Below are 18,099 nucleotides of genomic sequence, written 5' to 3'. Positions count from 1 at the left end.
GCGCATGTAGCAGCCTGCTGTGCCGCACCGGCACCCTCACTCTCACCGCCAGGTGCCATGCTGCCCTCCTCACTGACGACGTGACAGGAGGGGCTGAGCTAACTTAAAGGGACAGTTTCATTTGGGCAGCTGTTTCTTCCTAAGAGAAAGAACTTCAGTCTTGGAATATGTCACAGTAACTTGGATGATAGCTGCCACTTAATATTAAAGGAATCCCTCTGAATGTAGAATATATCTCAAATTTCCTTACCTACAAATTGGAAATAATTACACCTATCTCATGAAATTATTGGGATTATGTGTAGGAAAATAATTTCATCTTCTCCCTAATGGAAGATGGGAACCTTCCCGGAGAAAGGGCTAATGAATTCGTTACCACTTTCCTTTGTTGTTCTGGAGCAAGTTTGCTCATCCAACAAAGAAGAGCTGCTGAGAAATAGAAATGAGCTTGAATGTCGATGGCTCAGATATTTAGATCCTGTAAACACATTATCCAAACACATGCTTTTTGCTTGACTTCCAGTTGCTGTCTGCAACTTTGTAAAAATACTGTTTGTTTCTACTTCTCAATACACTTACCTTCAGAGCCTCATGTTACAGCTACTGGCTTTCTGAGCGCAAAGAGCAGCACGCCCAAACGTGTCACGGCCCCTCTTAGTTTGGAGGGTCAGTGGCCGTGGGAACTTCTGCCTCCCCCGCCGGCAGGAATCCCTCTCTGAGGCCCCTGACAGCTGTGGGCTTCTAGGAAGCAGGCACTCTAACCCCTGGGGCAGCTGGGGCAGCTGTGGAATCATGATCTCACTGAGGGTTCCTGGGGTCCCCCCGCCCCCCTCCCCCCGCCGAGCTTCCTCTCTTCCTCACTGTGCAGTCGGTGAGGACACCACACCTCTTCTCTGCTTCCTGTACGTGACAGCTTTTCAGACACCCGCAGGTGATCACCGTGAGTGCCCTTATCTTGCTGTTTCTAGACCAGCGTCCCCATTCCTTCAGCTGTGCCTTGCATAGCTTGGTTTCCAATCCAGGTTACATACCTCTGAATAACATGAGTGAAAAACGCCCCTCTTTCTAAGTGGGCACCAGAATTCTACACAGCATCCTGGGTGTTCCCTGATAGACGCAAAGAGTAGTGGGCTGTCCTGTTGCTCATTCTCTCGCATCAGTTGTCAGAGTAGGTCAGCGGTTCAGAGTTGAGCCGCTGGAATCCAATCAAGTGGGCCTTCAATTCTGTTGCTGTAACTGGTTTACCAGGTGTGTGACCTTGTGCAAGTCTCTGAACTACTCTGGGACTCAGTTGGCCACTTTCTTAAATGGGGGTGAAGGTTCCTCCTTCAGAGAGTTGTTATGAGGAACTGAGAGAATGCTCCCAGGCTCTCAGCACAGCACTTGGCAGGTAAGCCTACCACCCGTGGCAGCTCTGTCAGTACTCCACTGTCATCATCGGTACTCCACTGCTACTCCCGTGAGTGCTGTGACTGTCCTCACGAGCAGTGGCAGGAAGAGCAGCAGCTCACCGCTGGCTCCTTGTCAGCTCGTGGCCAACTAAAGCTTCCCTTTTTGCCCCTCGTGTGTGTTGATTTCAGGCTAAGTCCCACAAATATTGTTGCTATACACCTATATTTTTTTAAAGTGGTTTTTAAAGAAACCGTTTGAAATTGTCTTTATGTTTTGTGGCTGTGTTTTGAAGCTTAATGCAGAGCGTATCTGGTCTCTCCATCAAATTCAATTTGTTATGGAGAGAGCTTATAGAAATCACTGTGACCATCAGTCGGCGTCCCCTTCCAGCTTATCACAGCCGTCAGCTTCGGCCGTGCGTTTGTCCTTGACACGTGAATGGGACAGGCTCCAGGCAGAGCACGTGGTCCTGGGCCCCCCCACGTGTCCTGAGGACGTGGTGTGTTGGGGTTGCCTCTGCTCCTGGGGATGCTAAGGTAGGAGGCAGGCCTGGCAGCTGAGAAGCGTACAGTCCTGCGAGAGGCTGGGCAGTCGTCAGCTACGTGGAGACGCACGGTGCCAAGACGTGGCGCTGGCATGGTCGGCGTGGGCACCTCGGTGAACTCTGTGCTCTGCAGGTTGGAGCTGTGAATGGAGGCTCCTCTGAGGAGGTGCCCGTGAGAGGGGGCAGCAGTTGGCGAGGTCACTGTGCCCGGTCCTTGGATTCCAAATGTGGGGAAGACAGGGCACGGTGTTCTAAGGAATTCGGGATAAGCAGAGAGGGAGGGGCTCGTCCTTCCTTCCCCGCCGCTCTCAGTGTCTTGAAGAAAATGCTGAGCCATCGGTACCCTGAGTCACAGCTGCCCTCTGCTTACCCTTCAGTTCCAAGGTGTGATGCTCAGAGCCACAGGGCAGTGAAGGGGTGTGTGTGTGTGTGTGTGTGTGTGTGTGTGTGTGTACGCCTATTTGTTCCTTCTAGTTCTGCTGCAGTGTGTTTCCTCTTCTATGGGTGCATCGGAGCTGTTTAAAGAATACTGGTAGCTAACCGGCTAGGGGCGTTGGGGAATGACCTTACGCTGCCTTCCTTAGCTCAGTGTGCTCTGTGAAAAGGCTTTTCCACAGCACACAGCACTCGTGGGGAGGGCGAGGCATGTGCTCTAAGATTGGGCCGGCAGAAGGCCCGCCCCCAGGGGGCTGGGTCATCACAGACATGTCAGACTAACTGAGTGGGCTCATGTGCTGCTTTGCTCTTGGTCCCCGGGCAGGTTCTTCCTGCCGCCCTGGATAACGGAACCGTTCCATGATGGACGTCCGGTAGCCCATGTTTCCATAGAGATTTAGCTTTCAGATGCCCTGGGGCTTTAGGTGAGTCATCTCGCCCTTGTCTGGCTAGTGCTTCATCCAGAAAGTGCACTTGGGGTACTGGCGGTCAGTCTGGACAGCTGCCCTGGGGTGTGTGCTGGCGTGGAGTGTAGGTGAAAGTGGGGAGCGAAGAAGCTGGTGGTGAGGTGGTTAGGAGGAGTCAGACCTGCGTCCTCATCCTGGTCCTGCCACCTGATGGCCTGGGGGAAGGAGGGACATCTTTGATTCTGTGACCCCATCTATAAAACGGGAGTGACAATAAAATTGAAGGAGGTCAGGCTGCTCTGAGGATTGAGGAGATGAGAGCTCTTAGCCCTGTGCCGCTCAGCAAACGGGAGACAAGCGGTGTTTTTCACGTGCCTCTCAGCTTGACCGCTTCCTTTGTGAGAATCCTTCCCCTTCAGCTCTTCTTATTGTTTATGAGACCAGATTCTGTTCCTTTTCTTTCACCTGTTTCATACGCATGTATTAAATGAGCACGTGCTCTGTGCTGGGCAGACATAAGCAGCACATCATCCTGCTCTACAGAGAGTTCGAATTTCCAGTTCCCTCATTGTGGTGCTTTACTTGCGTGGCAATGGACGCTTTGCCCCAGTGGCTTAGGAAGTCAGAACCCAAGCCCAGGTTTTGGGCTTCCTTTCAAAGATTGTTTATTCCTTCCCTGCACCTCTGTTCACCCGGAAATAACCGTGGGGGGAGGGGAGGGAGGGCTTGCAGTGTTCTCACCTGCCCCCCTTGTTTATTTGGGTCCACTGCTGACAGGCCAGGCCTAAGCAGCTTTTCTGGGCAGAGGAGGGGTACTCTCCCAATTCTGGGGCGAAGTCGGCCTCCATTCTGGGTCAGTTGCCTGTGGTCTTGTCTCCTGTCTTGGTGTGGTTTGGGGTGTGAGCTGACAGCCAGCAGCTTCGGCGCTACGTCCAGAGCAGACCTCCCTACCAGGCGTGGCGTGCAGTGTCCACCTCTGTGGGCCGCCCTTCCTGTCGTAGTCAAACCCGGGGCTTCCCTGGACAGTTTGTGGTTCCCAGTATTGCACCGACTCTCCCAACACCCCCCGTATCTCAGCCCCTGGTTTATGCTGAATGTTTTCAGCTAAGGCCTGATCTCATCATGCTTGTCAGTCACAGGCTCACTTAACATACATGTGTGTTCTGACACAGGATAGTTCTCTTCTTTACGATGGTTCACGCACCACAGCCCATCTTCATGAACCCTTCCCACAGCACTCCGAGTCAGAGGTGTGCAATCATTAGCAGTTGTTTGGGACGAAGACGTGTGCTCTCTGTCAACATGAAGTCAGTCGCCAAGTCTGTCTCCACTCGAGCTTTCTAGATTATTAGTGACAAGTGTGTTTTGGGTACAAAAGAAGACGTATGCCTCAGACCTGCCTCCTTGTGTGAGAGGCCTGCTTTCCCCTGCTGCCTAGAGCTTTTGAGGGGAGTCAAGTCAAAGCGCTTATACTTTGCAATTATAGACCTCCCCCCCCTCCTTGAAGGACTCAACGTGCTTTTTCTCTCTCCCTTTCTTTATTTCTCATATCCTCAAAATGTTCCTGATTGTGCAAAAGGAGGCATGTGGTCTTCGTCCCATTTCTTATGAGAATACTTGGAGCGGAGAGAAGTGTAGACTTTGCCCCAGATTTGGAGTTTGATTTGCAGCGTCAGGATTCAGTGCCAGGTGTTCTCATCTGAAGACTCATAGGGTTCACTGGACTCCAGATGTGTTTTGAAATATACAACGTGAAGGTCTTCTCTCTTCCTTGTAGTATTTTATCACAAGCTGCATACGTTTATCACAAGCTACATACGTCAGGAATTTCCGGAAGTGTTATAAATATGAAAGATGATTTAAGAGATGTGAATTGCTGTGTCATGCAGTGGCTTCTTCCAAAAGCAGGCGGAGGCAAGACATTGCACCTATGGCCTTTTATAGCTTGAGATTTTAAATCAGTTTCCTCCCCTGCTTACCTTCCTCATCTCTTATTTCCTCTAAATTGTTCTTTAAAATGACTGATTTGGCAAGTCAGTTTTCGTACCTACCATTTGACTTATTAGTGAATTGTAAAGTAGTGTAGTGCCATTTTCCGTCTCTATAGCTTTACCTTTTGTGACTCTTGTGCCATAGTGGCTCATTCGTTCTTTCCCTAAGGATCTGGAAGTAAAACCATGTTATTGAGAAGAGAAAAATAGAACCGTTCAGTTGTCTTTTTTACCAAATTATTCTGGGGATTTTTTTAATGTGGATATGTGGACAGATTTATAATATAGATATACATATCCACGTGTGTGGTTTCTATATAAATATATAGTTTTATCCATTCAGCGAAATTTATTGGCAATCCATTAGATGCCAGACTAGTGTGCTGGGTTCCGGGGATCCAGCAGACACGACCCCTTTGCTCGCATGGAGCTGACATGTGCTGAGGAATGAAGCAGACACACGTAATTACATAAACGTGCGTTAAGTATTTATTATATGTAAAGAGGAGCATAGTGTGAGGGTTAGAAGCGGGCCGTTTTGGAGTCAGACCTGGTGTCCTAGTTCAGCCAGCTACTAGCTGAAAGACCTGGGGCAAATCACTTAAATTCTCATCAGCGTCCTCATTTATATGTGAAGAAATAGTCGTACCCCCTGTGGAGTTAGTGAAGGGTTTCTGGGAGATACCACAAAGAAAATGTTTATTGTAGTGGCTGGTATGTGGGAAGCACTTGATAAATCTTACTTATGACTGCTATGTTGTATGTGTAGTGGAAATTTAAATACAGTAAACCAGCAAGCTATGAATGACACCTCACTTTGAAATTTAATCCTTGGGAAACATTTATTGTGGACGTTTTGAGGGTGTGGAGAGGAGATTAGCCATCTGGTATCAATTACGCTCCTCTCCAGGCGGTCTTGACTTCATACTCACTGACGGAAGTAAGCACTGCTTCTGATGAAGGGGCCAGAGTTACGGAGGAGTTGGGCCCTTTGCACTTGTCCACTCTCCAGTGTCCAAAATAAAATCATGGCAGTCTTTGAGAATTCTTTGGAAATAATGTTTCACTACACATACCATTTGTTATAAGCTAATTGCTTATTCTCTCGCGTAACTCGCTAAAGAGTTGTCACCGAAGGACGCGAGATTGTGGGTATGACAGAATGTGATAAATGAAATCCTTAGGAAGATTAAAATGTGTTTGTTTTTCTCACTTCAAGCAGTGCTCAGAGCCATAGCTGGCTTTGCGAACAGGGCTAAACAGCTTGACACCGTTATTCTGAGAGATGAAAGTGACTGAGTCTGGAGCAAACCTTTCAGCACGCGAAGTCTGTACCCTGGGGTGTCGGTGGCTTGGTTTTAGTTGACCCAGAAGTCACCTTTCTTTAGGATGATGCTACTGTGTACCAGACATTGTTCAGGGTGAAACAGACTGATTTATCTACGCCTTAGAATGAATCCACCCAGGAATGGGGACCATGAATGTTCTTTTGCGTTGTCCATCAGCGTATTAAGCTTTCTGAGATTAAGGACCACCTGCATTATTAGATGACCTATTCCACTAGTCTGTGTACAGTCGTTAGCAGGTGATGAGAAGGTTAGTCCTTTGTTGCAGAGATCCAGGCTGCTACTTATTTCCTCTTAATGGTTGCTTCTTCTGTGTTTATGTTGACTGGTTTTCAGCATACAGATGTTTTATGGCCTTTTGTTGAAAAACTACCATTTATTTTCTCAATTATTATAGTCTATGCCTCTTGAACAGATCAGATGTACGTACCATTTTATTGGTGCAAGTAGTAACCGTTTTCCAGGGATCTCACTGCTCTTCCTTCTCGTTCCCCTTCTGTCTGGAAGTTGGGTAGAGTGGCTACAAAGATTGAGGCCCACGGCCACCTCATACCCTCTAGGATGGGCACTGTTTTAAAAAAAGAAAGTAACAAGTGTTGGTGAGGATGTGAAGAAATTGGAACCCTTGTTCCCTGTTGGTAAGAATGCAGAATGGTGCAGTTGCCATGGAAAACACACAGTGGCTCCTCAGAATATTAAAAATAGAACTATACGACCCGCAATTCCACTTCTGGGCATGTTCCTAAAGAATTGAAAGCAGGGTCTTGAAGGGATCTCCGTCCACATGTTTGTACAGCAGCTTCTTCACAGCAGCCAGAAGGTGTAAGCAACCAAGTGTCGACAGATGGAAGGATAATGAAAATGTGGTCTGTATACACAGGGGAATATTATTCAGCCTTTAAGAGGAAGGAAATTCTATCGCCTGCTGCAACATGGATGAACCTTGAGGATATTATGCTAAGTGATATAATCCAGTCACAAAAAGACAACTCTGTATGAGTTTGCTTATATAAGGTACTTAGAGAGTCACATTCATAGAGACAGAAAGCAGAATGGTGGGTTCCAGGGACCTGGGGGAGGGGAGAATGGGGAGTTAGTGTTTCATGGGTAGAGGCTCATTTTTGCAAGATGGAAAGAGTTCTGGAGAGGGCTGGTGGTGATGGTTGCACAGCAATTTGATTGTACTTCGTACCACTGAACTGTGGACTTAAAAATGGTTAAGGTGGTAAATTTTATGTTATGTGTGTTTCACCCCAGTTTGAAAAACAAGTTAAGGTCTCTGAGTGAGGCCCTTGAAAGAAGACTGTGTTGCTTATCTCCCATCTTGGCACGAATTTGTGGAAGCGACCCTGCAGGAAGTGAAGTGACTGGGGTGGCGAAGCTTCAAGGTGGAGGGATTGGATGTTGAATGGTGGTGACGACAGGGCCCCCTCAGGTCTCCAGGGCAGCAGCTGCAGTTCCCAAGTGAGGACGCTCAGGCCGAGTGGAGGGACAGGACGGCTGATGCTGCTCTTCCCAGCTCCGGGGCAGGGCCCCGCCTCCGCTCATCCTGTCGGGTCTTTGTAGTTTCCCTGCTCATACCTTCTACTCGTAGACTGTTAAGGCCAGGACTTTATATAATGTGCTTTTATATTGATGAATTGTAAAGGGCAGAACTATTTTGACTCACAACACTTGTGACACCAAATGTGTGTGGGTTTCCCGACAACAACCAACTCACCAACTCTCTGGCCGTCACGAGGCTGCCCTTCCGTTGAGGTTGGTTCTCACACCGACCCCGCGGAGTTCCCCACATACTAAGGCTCAGTCCCGCTGGTCTGCCCCCACTTCCGATGCCAGCTGCAAGTGAGGTCATGGGTTAGCCACTCCTCTGCCCGATGGACTGCAGATTTGGAGGTTCCCAGGATGCCCTCCTCGGCTCTCATTTGCCAGGACAACTCACAGAACTCAGGAAGCGCTTCACTTACAACCAGTGGTTAATAGAAAGGCTACAAGTCAGGAACAGCCAAATGGAGGAGCTGAGAGGGCAAGGCGTGGCAGTCGGGGCACACAGCTTCCCTGCTCTTTCCGCGGGGCCCCCTTCCCGGCATACCCACGTGTTCAGCAACTCAGAACCCACTGAGCCCCATCCTTGAGTGGTGTTTAGAGGTGATTAAGTAAGCAGGATTCATTAAACCCTTCGCCATTGGTGATTAAACTCAATGTCCAGCCGCTCTTCCCTCCCTGGAGCTCAGGGGTGGGGCTGAAAGTTCCAGCCGTCTAATCATGGCTGGTCTTTCTGGCCACCAGGCCCCATCCTGAAGCCACGTACTCCTCCCCGTGCCCCCCCCCGCCCCCCATGCCACAGAGATATGAGACATGTCATTATCTTACAAAAGAAAGGCATCGCTCAGGAAATTCCAAGGATTTCAGGAACTCTGTGCCAGGAACCGGGGACAGAGACCGAATACTTGCTTTTTATTAGACCACAGCGGGGAAGAAGGAGGTGTGTTGGCCACGAGGAGTGGGCGTGATGGAGGTGGAGGGGGTGTGCTCTTTCAGCCTGGCTAGTGACGTGTCCTTTGAAGAGACCCAAAATGGTCGAGGGACAGGCCTGGCAGGTGTCTGAGGGAGGATATAGGAAGCGGGAGTGTAGGCTCAGTGCTCACAGAGGGCCTGCAGAGGAGGGATGATGGGAAGCACACCATTACCACAGGGCCTGGCACAGCTGCCTGTCCAGCGCAGGCTCAGGACACTGGCTGCCAACCTGACACTGAGGTTTATGGCACCTGTAGGTTACTTTGTCATGAAAGGAAAATGAACTCCCTACTTACCACTTTATGGCTGGGACATGAGTGTTCCTTGGAGGTTTCTGAAAACCTTTCCAGGGATACACAAAGAGGAGACTTTACCAAGCAGGGTTGTGACCTGGAACAGGTGCTGTTATAGTATGAGGTTGAGACCCCCAGACCTAGTGGGGTTCGAGCCAGTGAAACTGAAGGACGTCTGCGGTGTCACTTTAAGTATGCACGTCTGTTTCAGTGGTAGGTGCTGCTACTTTAAATGTGGGTTTATTCCTGAGTGAAATAAACAGGTATATGCTAAGAGAAGTCAATCAGGAGAAGCACATCTCACAAGGGACATATTGCAGCTCCATCCAAAAGCTAATGAATGTCCTTATTTAAAAAAAAAAAATGAACTCTTGACTCATAGTTCTCCTTGGGTTTTAGCCATTTTCTTGCAGTGAACTTGTGAAACCCAGAAAAATCTGTGCGCTTTAAACTGGAACAGCAGAATGATTTATTTAAAAACACGATATTGTATCAGCTCACAAGAAGCAGATGGCAGAGTCGCCTGGAGCCAGACGGCCTGGCCTTGAACCCTGGCTCCGCAGCTTGCTAGCTGTGTGACCTTGGACGGACCATTTAACCTTTCTGTTCGCTAATTCTCTGTTTTAAAATGTGGCTGATGGTTGTGTGTCCAGACATTGCTGGTTCTTGCCTGGGCCTGGCACAGTGGTGACTAGCACCCCATTTCATCCCCAAACATAGCCTTATTTGGACAATAAAATATATGGTAGCCCGACCAATAACAGAACCTACCTCAGAAGATCCTCTTGAAGAGGAAGAATACTAAAAACAATCCCTGATTATAATACATGCTCAGTAAGTCTTAGCTGTTACCAGAAGATCCAGTCGTTTAAATATACAGTTTTATGCATTACCCCAGGAGCAGGAATCGTTACTGAGGACCTTGGGCTATGGAAGTCACACTTTTTATTGGGAAATGGAAAGCCACCACAGTGCGAGCAAGTTCAACACCATTCTGAAGACTCTGTTCCTTTTTACCTGGCGTGGGTGAAACCAGTACCTGGAGGAAATGGCTGTTTTCCTTCATGTCTCCAGCAGGGTCATCGCCCACCGGCCTGTGGGGTTTACAGAGAAAATCCTGCAGGCTTGTCAGTGTGTTCGGCTGCGTCCCGTGCTGTTTCCTCCAGTCTCATCCCTAGTTTTCTTTCTGACCTTTGTTGGGACTCCCCCTCCTTTTCCTCCCCTCCTGCCTTGTCTACAGCTGCCTGGGGTCCCCTCAGTGATCCTTGTGGGGGGAGAATCAAAACCACACAGTTTCAAAGGCTTTGTTTGAGGTAGTGATGGTTTCAGATACCCACTCTTAAAATCCTTCGTCATGTTTGACGTGGTGTGAAAACAAAGTGACTTGATGGGAGTTTGGCTTTTTTTCCACTTACCACTTTGGGCAGAGTCGCAGCTGTGCCTAGAGGACTGTCGAGCCGGACAGGCTCAGAGGCAGGATGGACCTTGACTCTTGGCCCTGTCACTTACTAGTCTGTGACCTTGGCCACTCCACTGGTAGGCTTTCTGAGTTTCAGTATTCCTAATCCTTAGAATGGGGATAATGAGATTTCCCGCTTCCCAAGCTTATTGTGAGAATCAGGTGAGGCGCTACCGAGTTCGCAGGGTCTAAGCAAATGTAGGCAGAATTCCTTTCTTGGAGAAACGGTCAAGGTGATTGAGAAGACTCCTGTCAGGAGACACGGGCAGAGGCTGGAAGAAGAACTAAAAATGCCGCCCCGGTTTGTGTGTTTCTGAGCTGCCTGTTGCTGTAGGATCTGCTTCAGCGTGTGTGAAGCGCTTCACATGTGAAGTAAGATCGTTTGCTTTTTATTCTAAACTCCGGGCTGCTGGAACCGTGCTTGTGGGAACCCGTGTGATCTGACAGCTTGAAGGCTTGAAAAGAAGTCAAGTGTGCAAGAGAGCCCAGCTTTTAGCCAACCAGGGCAAGGGTGACTTAGCTCTCAAAAGAGCATGCATGCATTTCAGGGTTAGCGAGTGGAGAATGAAATCTGTGCTTTTAAACCCATATTCCCCTGCCCTTAAACCTCTAGGGAGGTCTTTGACTCCTAGCGTTTTGGGGCTGTGGAAGGCATAGTCAGTTTTCTTCTTTTAGTTTTTCCTGGCTTATGATTTTCGCTCCTTTAACTTAAAACTTGTTTTTGATTATAGAAAATTTTAAACATGCAAAACAAGAGAATAGTGTATTGAACCCCCATGTCCTTAGTAACCAGGTTTAATAATTTATCAACTCGTGGTGATCTCGTTTTATCTATGGTTCTACCTACTCATCCCTGCTCCCCTCCTCCTGTGAGTTATTTGAAGCAAATCCCACACTATGTTTTATTAAAAACACCATCTTTTTTGTTTATTTTCATTAAAAACCCCCAGCTTTGTTGTGGTATAATTGGTGTAAATTGTACATCTAAAGTGTACAGTTTTACCATTTATGTGTATGTACTGATCCCAAAACCCACCACAATTCATGAAACCACCACAGTCTAGGTAGTGAACACATCCATCACCCAAAAGTTCCTGTGTGTCCCTTGGTGATTCCGCCATCCTACCCCTCCCTGTGTCCCACACCCAAGCGTTACTGATCTGCTTTCTGTGACAGTAGATTCGTTTGTACTTTTTAGAGTTTTAGATCAATGGAATCATACAGTATGTATTTTTTTTTCTCTTGCTTCTTTCACAATGGCATAGTCTTTTATTTATTCTACAAATACTATTGTCCTCCTACTCGGTACCGTTTTGGAAGCTGCAAGACCTGTTAGGAGGCTGTTGTCGTAGTCCAGGTGAGAAATGGTGGTTTGGACCAGGGTGGTTACCATGGAGATGATAGCTGCCATCGGTTACAGATCTGCTTTGAAGGTAGAACTCATCAGACCAGCTGGATGTGGGGGTGAGGGAGAGGAGGAATTGAGAATTACTCGTCAGGATTCTAGCTTGAGCAGATGGGTAGAATGTGATGATATTGAGGACGACATTAAGGAGAGGTATGACCTTTCCTGATTTGATCCCTGCCTGGGTTTCCATTGCTTTGTCAAAGCTATAAGTGTTATCATTGGTTGGTCTTAAGTAGTATCTAATCTGCAGGTGGAAACAATATTTAAAACACTAAGCTATTCCCAGGATTGCTACGTCTTCTCCAAAATGGCTATTAAATAAAAGCTAGCAATTGTTTTCCAATTGAAAATAATGAATTTCAGTGTTCTGCTGAGTTGTTTGTGGTATCATTTGAACTTGCCAACAGAGAGAAAGTAGGACAAAGGCAAATCACATTTTCAGACCTTTAAAAGCTTCTTGAGGTGAAGTTTACGCCACTCTTTCTACAGCCCCCAGAATGTTTTTGTGCTGGTTTTATCATTAAAATATTTGTGTCCTGCTGAATCTGATGCTGTGGTGACAACCTGTGCATGCTGTGATAAGTTATGTGAATTTCATTGTAATACACAGTAATCTGTCTTACTTCTACAGGGTTGTTAACATGTCAGCTGTTTTAATAGAACTCGGACTCCCTTTGGGGGTTTGGCCTTAGGAAAACTGGGTCAAGCGACTTCTGTGGTTCTTGCTAAGTGGTTTATATGAATTATCTCATTTAATCCCACATCAACCCAGTGAAGTAGGAACTGTTATCGTCTGCATTTTTCAGGGGAGGAGCTGGGACATAGAGGGGTTACCTAACTAGACCAGTCTCTCAATTGGTGTCGGAGCCATGACTTGAACTCGGGCAGGTAGCTGACTCCAGAGCCCATGCTCTTCATTAAAACACTTGAGGTGGATCTTGCAAGATGAATAGGAGTTTCATGAACAGTGGGGACGGGCACATTAGGCAGAAAGAATCAAGTGTCTCACTGGGATGGGTAGGGGGGCATGAGAAACTTACTGTCCTGGGGGTGATGGTGAGAAATGATGTTGGTAAGGAAAGAAAGTCATAGGGCCTAAAGGACATCTTTTTTATTTCGCCAGAGCAGCTTTTTCATAGCTAAATTTATGAGATCTTTTAAAAGTCTCTTTGAAATCGTGTACAAGTCCAGAGATTCCATTTCTCTTTTCTTAGATCCAAAGAGCTCAGCTGGGAGCTTCTGGAGTCGCTCATTTCAAAGGCATCTTCTGATTTCAAGCAACCTGGATCTTGTCATCCAGGAGTAAAGCCACTGTCCCCAACTTTTCCGTTCGGCTTGGGTTTCCTTTCGGGTTAAAAGGAATAGTCTTAATATTTTTAAAGCGAAGAGTCTTTGCAGACCTGCCCACACTCTGACCATGGCTGAAAGGTGAACAGTCAGCAGGCACTTGCATAGCGTTGGTCTGATGCCGCACTTACTGGAGTCCTGAAAGGACGACGGGGGTGAAAAGAGAGTCTGATGTGGTGGTTAATCCCTTTTCAGAGGCCAACCCTTGTTTCCTGCTTTGAAACATGTACTGTGCGATTTAGTAGTAAGAACTGATTATGATGAGGAGATAGTAAATGCAAAATAAAAGTTGCTTTTCAGTTTTAATAAACAATATCATCTCTGAGTGTCACTGAAGCAGAACCAATACGTGCTAGAGCCTTTCATTGCACTGAATGTGTTCCTTTCTTTTAATTGAAAAATGAATAGACAATTCATGAATGTGAATTTCAAAAGGTGAAAAGCTCACACCCTTGTCTCCCAACCTCTCCTTTCTTTCCTCCTTAGGCAGTGTTGTTAATAGTTCTTTAATGACTTTTTTTTTTTTAATAAGGAGAGTCTTTGCCTATATTAGCATATATGAGTATATGAGGGTTTTTGTTTTTGTTTTAGGATTTTGTTATGGAAATGCTAATAAGTAAGAGTAGAGAGAATGTACAACTCAGCTTCAACAATTATTAACTGTATCCTGCTTCAGTCAGAAGTAGAACTACTAGTGTGTATGTAATAAGGAATTTACTATAGAGATTTGACCTTACACAGTGACTTTAAAGTTGCTATTATACATATATATGTGTGTGTGTATATAAATAATCTAGATATCTAGTTTTTACCTTAAAAATAATGAACATGCAAACTAACAGGGAAGTGTGACCCATACTAAGAAAAAAGATTAGTTGAATAGAAACTGATTCTGAGTATGCCCAGATGTTGGATTTAAGAAAGACTTAAAAGCAGCTGTTATTCAAAGAATTAGTAGAAAATACAGTGTGGGTCAACAAATAGGGATTCGTAACCAACAAGTGGAAGTGATTAAAAAAAAGTGAACAACCAAGTGAAATTTCTAGAATTGATAAATGTAATAACTGAAATGAAAAGTTCCTTAGATGAACTCAATATCAGGTTAGAATTTGTAGAAGAAAGAATCAATGAACTTGGCCGGCCCGGTGGCTCAGGTGGTTAGAGCTCCGTGCTCCTAGCACCAAGGGCTGCTGGTTCGATTCCCACATGGGACAGTGGGCTCTCAACCACAAGGTTGCAGGTTCGACTCCTGCAAGGGATGGTGGGCAGCGCCCCCTGCAACTAAGATTGAACACGGAACCTTGAGCTGAGCTGTAGCTGAGCTCCCAGATGGCTCAGTTGGTTGTAGCGCGTCCTCTCAACCACAAGGTTGCTGGTTTGACTCCCACAAGGGATGGTGGGCTGCACCCCCTGCAACTAACAACGGCAACTGGACCTGGAGCTGAGCTGCGCCCTCCACAACTAGACAAATCAACAAAATCCTGTGCTACAACATTAAACATTTCAACATAATTCCAACACAAGTGTAATAATAGGAGTCCCAGATGGAAAGGGAGTGAGAGAAAGGGACAAGACGTTTTTGAAGAAGTGATCTAAATACTTACCAAATGTGATGAAACTTATCTACAGATCCAAGAAATTCAATGAACTTCAACTAAGATAATCACAAGGAGAAATACCCCTAGATAAACCAGAGTTACACTGTTGAGTAACAAAGAGGAAATCTGGAAAGCAGCAAGAGAAAAACACCTTATTACATCCAGGGCAACAATAAGTGATGAATGGCTCATTTCTCATCAGAAACAATGGAAGCCAGAAGATGGTGGGGTGATATATTCAAAGTGCTGAAAAAATCCAACTATCAACTAAGAATTGTATATCCAGCAAAACTGTTCTTTAAAAGATGAAGATGAAGGAGGTCTGACTTCTGGTTCTGGGTAAATGGAGTAGATGTTCATTTTCCTATTCTCCCCACTAAATACCATTGAAACTGTAGACACTACATATGAAAGAAACATAAGAAGACCCTGAAAAGGTGGGAAGAAGGCAGGCAGAGTAGTTGAAGACCGTGGGACCCTAGGAATCACCTGGTGGTGAGTTCCATGGATTTTCTCATTGCCCCACATGTCCCAGTCTTGGAACTGAAGAAGCCATCAACCCACAAATGCCAATGGATGTAGATAAAAAGTCCCAGTAAAAGCCTGCTATCTGTAGCTGAAGGAGCAAGTAGGAAAGGTACAGTCTAGCAATATAGAAAATTTTAGGTAGTAACCACTCCACACACCACAAGAAAACACCGTGTTCCCACCCATGCCTGTGAAGGCCAGGTGGGGAGCCTAGACTAGCACCCTAATGAGGCCTTATTGAGGTGCCATGATACCCCTGCCAGGGTGGTGTCAGAGAAGGTCAATTAGGGAGCCAGGACTTTCATCATTGCCCTGAAGTAATGAGCCCCCCCCCCCCACTGTGTTGTAAGTGGAGACCATGTGGGGAGCTGGAACTTTCACCTCCATCCAGCAATAAGTAACGAAATGCCTTTGGAGGTCAGTGGGGGTTGAGCAGGGAACCTGGACTTCTGTTTCCACCTATCAGTAATGAAATGTCTCCCTCCTCTGCACTGCCCATGTGGTGGTATAGAAAGTTAGCTAAAACGGACGTTTAAGTAAGATCCAGAGTCTTGTAACATAATGAAAGACTATCCGGGTTTCAATTGAATAATCATTTGTCATATCAAGAACCAGGAAGATACCAAACTAAATGAAAAAAAGACATTCAATAGATGCTAACACAAAGGTGACAGAAATATTAGGATTACCTGCCAAAGATTTTAAAGCAGCCATGACAAAAATACTTCAGTGAGCCATTATGAAGGTGCTTGAAACAAAAAAACAAAAAACAAACGAAAAATAGAAAGCTTCAGAAAAGAAATAGAAGATATAAATGAAAACTAAATGCAAATTTTATAATAAAAAAATAGAATAACCAAAGTGAAAGCGTGAATGGGCTCAACAGCTGAATGAAGACAAGCCAGGGGCTCAGTCTGTGACCATTTTTAAGTACCTGGAAATGCTTAGAAAACACAGACTTCTGCCCACATTGTTGTTATTTGCAAGTCAGTGTATTAGCCAGGCTTGGAGAAAATGTGGTTCCTCTAACTAATGCCACTTATGGCTGGGCCTTTGACAATAGGTAGTTGACAAGGAAAAAAGGAGAACTAAGTAAGATAGGAGGTATTATGGGACCTCTGTTGTTTTCAGTAAACCACGAGCAGGCGGCTGTATGGTTAGCTGACTTTTTGCATAACAAAGGAAAAGCGAGGAATCCTACTAGTTCCCTTAGCCTTCCCAGGTGTGGTTCTGGTTTGTGGGAGCTTGTCTGGACCTGGTAGATGCTCTTCGCATGATGCTGAGACTCTAATTCTGGTAACTAAAGCTTCCGGATGTTCATTTCCATTGTACTTGTATCCAAAGCTCTCTCTAGAAAAGACAGTCTCACCCCTTGGCTGGTTGTTTTCTGACTCCAGCCCCTTCTCCTGCTCTCCTGGTCTCTAAACTGGGAGCAGTGGACTCGGGAGCCAGGCTGCCTGTAAATCCATCCTCTGCCACTTGCTTAACCTGCCTCAGAAGATGTTATGGAGATGATGCGAGTTGTTATAATATTTGCAAAGTACTTAGAACCATGCTTGTCTCGTAGTGAGCCCCATGTAAATCATTTTGAAAAGATAAACTACATTCTATGTTTTCATTGTGGTGGTGGTTACATTTGCCAAAACTCATCAGAAGTGTGCATTTAAGAAGGTTAAAAAGTTTACTGTATGTAAATTATGCCAATAAATCTGACCTAAAATTATTTTGAGATAAAAAGCAAATTCAGCCAGTCAGCAAAGGGTTTATTAGGTCTCGCATAGTAGGATTGTAAAAATCTAACTCAGAGAGGCTCGCCTGTCTAGTTGAGCAAGCCGATTATGATTGGCTAAATACAGGATACATTTGCGTGTCAGCCTGGGGCGGTGATGTAGGAGACGCCGCCAGGCAGCTGATTCGTCATCCCATGCGAAATGAGACGTGCTGGAGGGGTGTGGAGGTGGGGTTGTGTACGGGGTCATGAAGGTTTCACCAAGGAGGGGACCTTGAGCCGGACCTTAGAAGGTGGATAGGATTTAGAGAGGTGGGCATTCGGGACGGGGCGGGGGACATGGGTGCAGCTGCAAGGCCCAGGGGCAGAAATGCCACGAGAGAGCTGGTTGGACTGAAATGGACTCTACTGTGTCCCACTGTGTGAGGGGCACCTGTGCTCTCTGGACTAACGAGTTCTCTCCCTCCGCAGAAAGGCCCCCCTTCTGGGAAAGACCGGGTGAAGAAAGGTGGCTCCTACATGTGCCATAAGGTAAGTCAAGTCATTAAACTCTTTTGGTGTTGTAACAGCAGGTTTAAGATCCGCGATAAACAGTAGCTCCCAGATGTTCCCCCCCACTTCCGCTAACACATACCTGTCCCCAGTGAAGCCAGAAGGAAAGTAGGCTAATCAGCTCAAGTTTGGGCACAGGTGCGGGGAAACGTGGTACAGGAAGCAGAGGTTGCGAGTGACCTGTTGGCAACCGAATTCCAAGATGTCTGTTGCATCTTGACTGTTTGAGAGACGCCTGTCCATGAACCAGGTCTATGTACCTTTTCCAGCATGTACGTCTGGAGTAATGCCCTTGTTTTATTTGAGACCCCTGTAAATTTCTGGATTTTCCTTTGAGATTTAGGTGAGAGTTATAAGTGGAGGGTGGATTGTGTGGAATGGAAACATTCCGGGTGTCCCAGGCATAGAGTGCTTTGAAACAGGCAGCAACCTCAGAGAGAGTTTCTGCTCTTTGGGCCAAGATTTCAGTGTCAGAGCTGCCTGTTCTTGGTTAGTCGAAGTGACTCGGTGTCTCATGAGTAACCATTGTAAGGAGTTTGGAAATCGAATGCCA

At 46.3% G+C, this 18,099-nt stretch overlaps 1 protein-coding gene across 13 annotated transcripts in view; it reads left to right on the top strand.

The window, feature by feature from the left end:
- The window catches only part of SUMF1 (sulfatase modifying factor 1), a 278,602-nt gene that overhangs the window by 44,014 nt on the left and 216,489 nt on the right, over nucleotides 1-18,099 (top strand). For all 13 annotated transcript variants that reach the window (XM_074312228.2, XM_074312230.2, XM_074312224.2 and 10 more), the window contains one exon: nucleotides 17,466-17,525. In XM_074312228.2, the coding sequence (XP_074168329.2) occupies nucleotides 17,466-17,525 (60 nt within the window). The remainder of the gene's footprint in view (nucleotides 1-17,465; nucleotides 17,526-18,099) is intronic.

This window comes from Rhinolophus sinicus, chromosome 5 (genome assembly GCF_057876585.1).
Source record: "Rhinolophus sinicus isolate RSI-liver-muscle chromosome 5, RSI-T2T, whole genome shotgun sequence".
Lineage (NCBI taxonomy): Eukaryota > Metazoa > Chordata > Mammalia > Chiroptera > Rhinolophidae > Rhinolophus > Rhinolophus sinicus.
The sequence above is the reverse complement of the archived record's forward strand: the minus strand, read 5'-3'. Positions and strand labels throughout refer to the sequence as shown.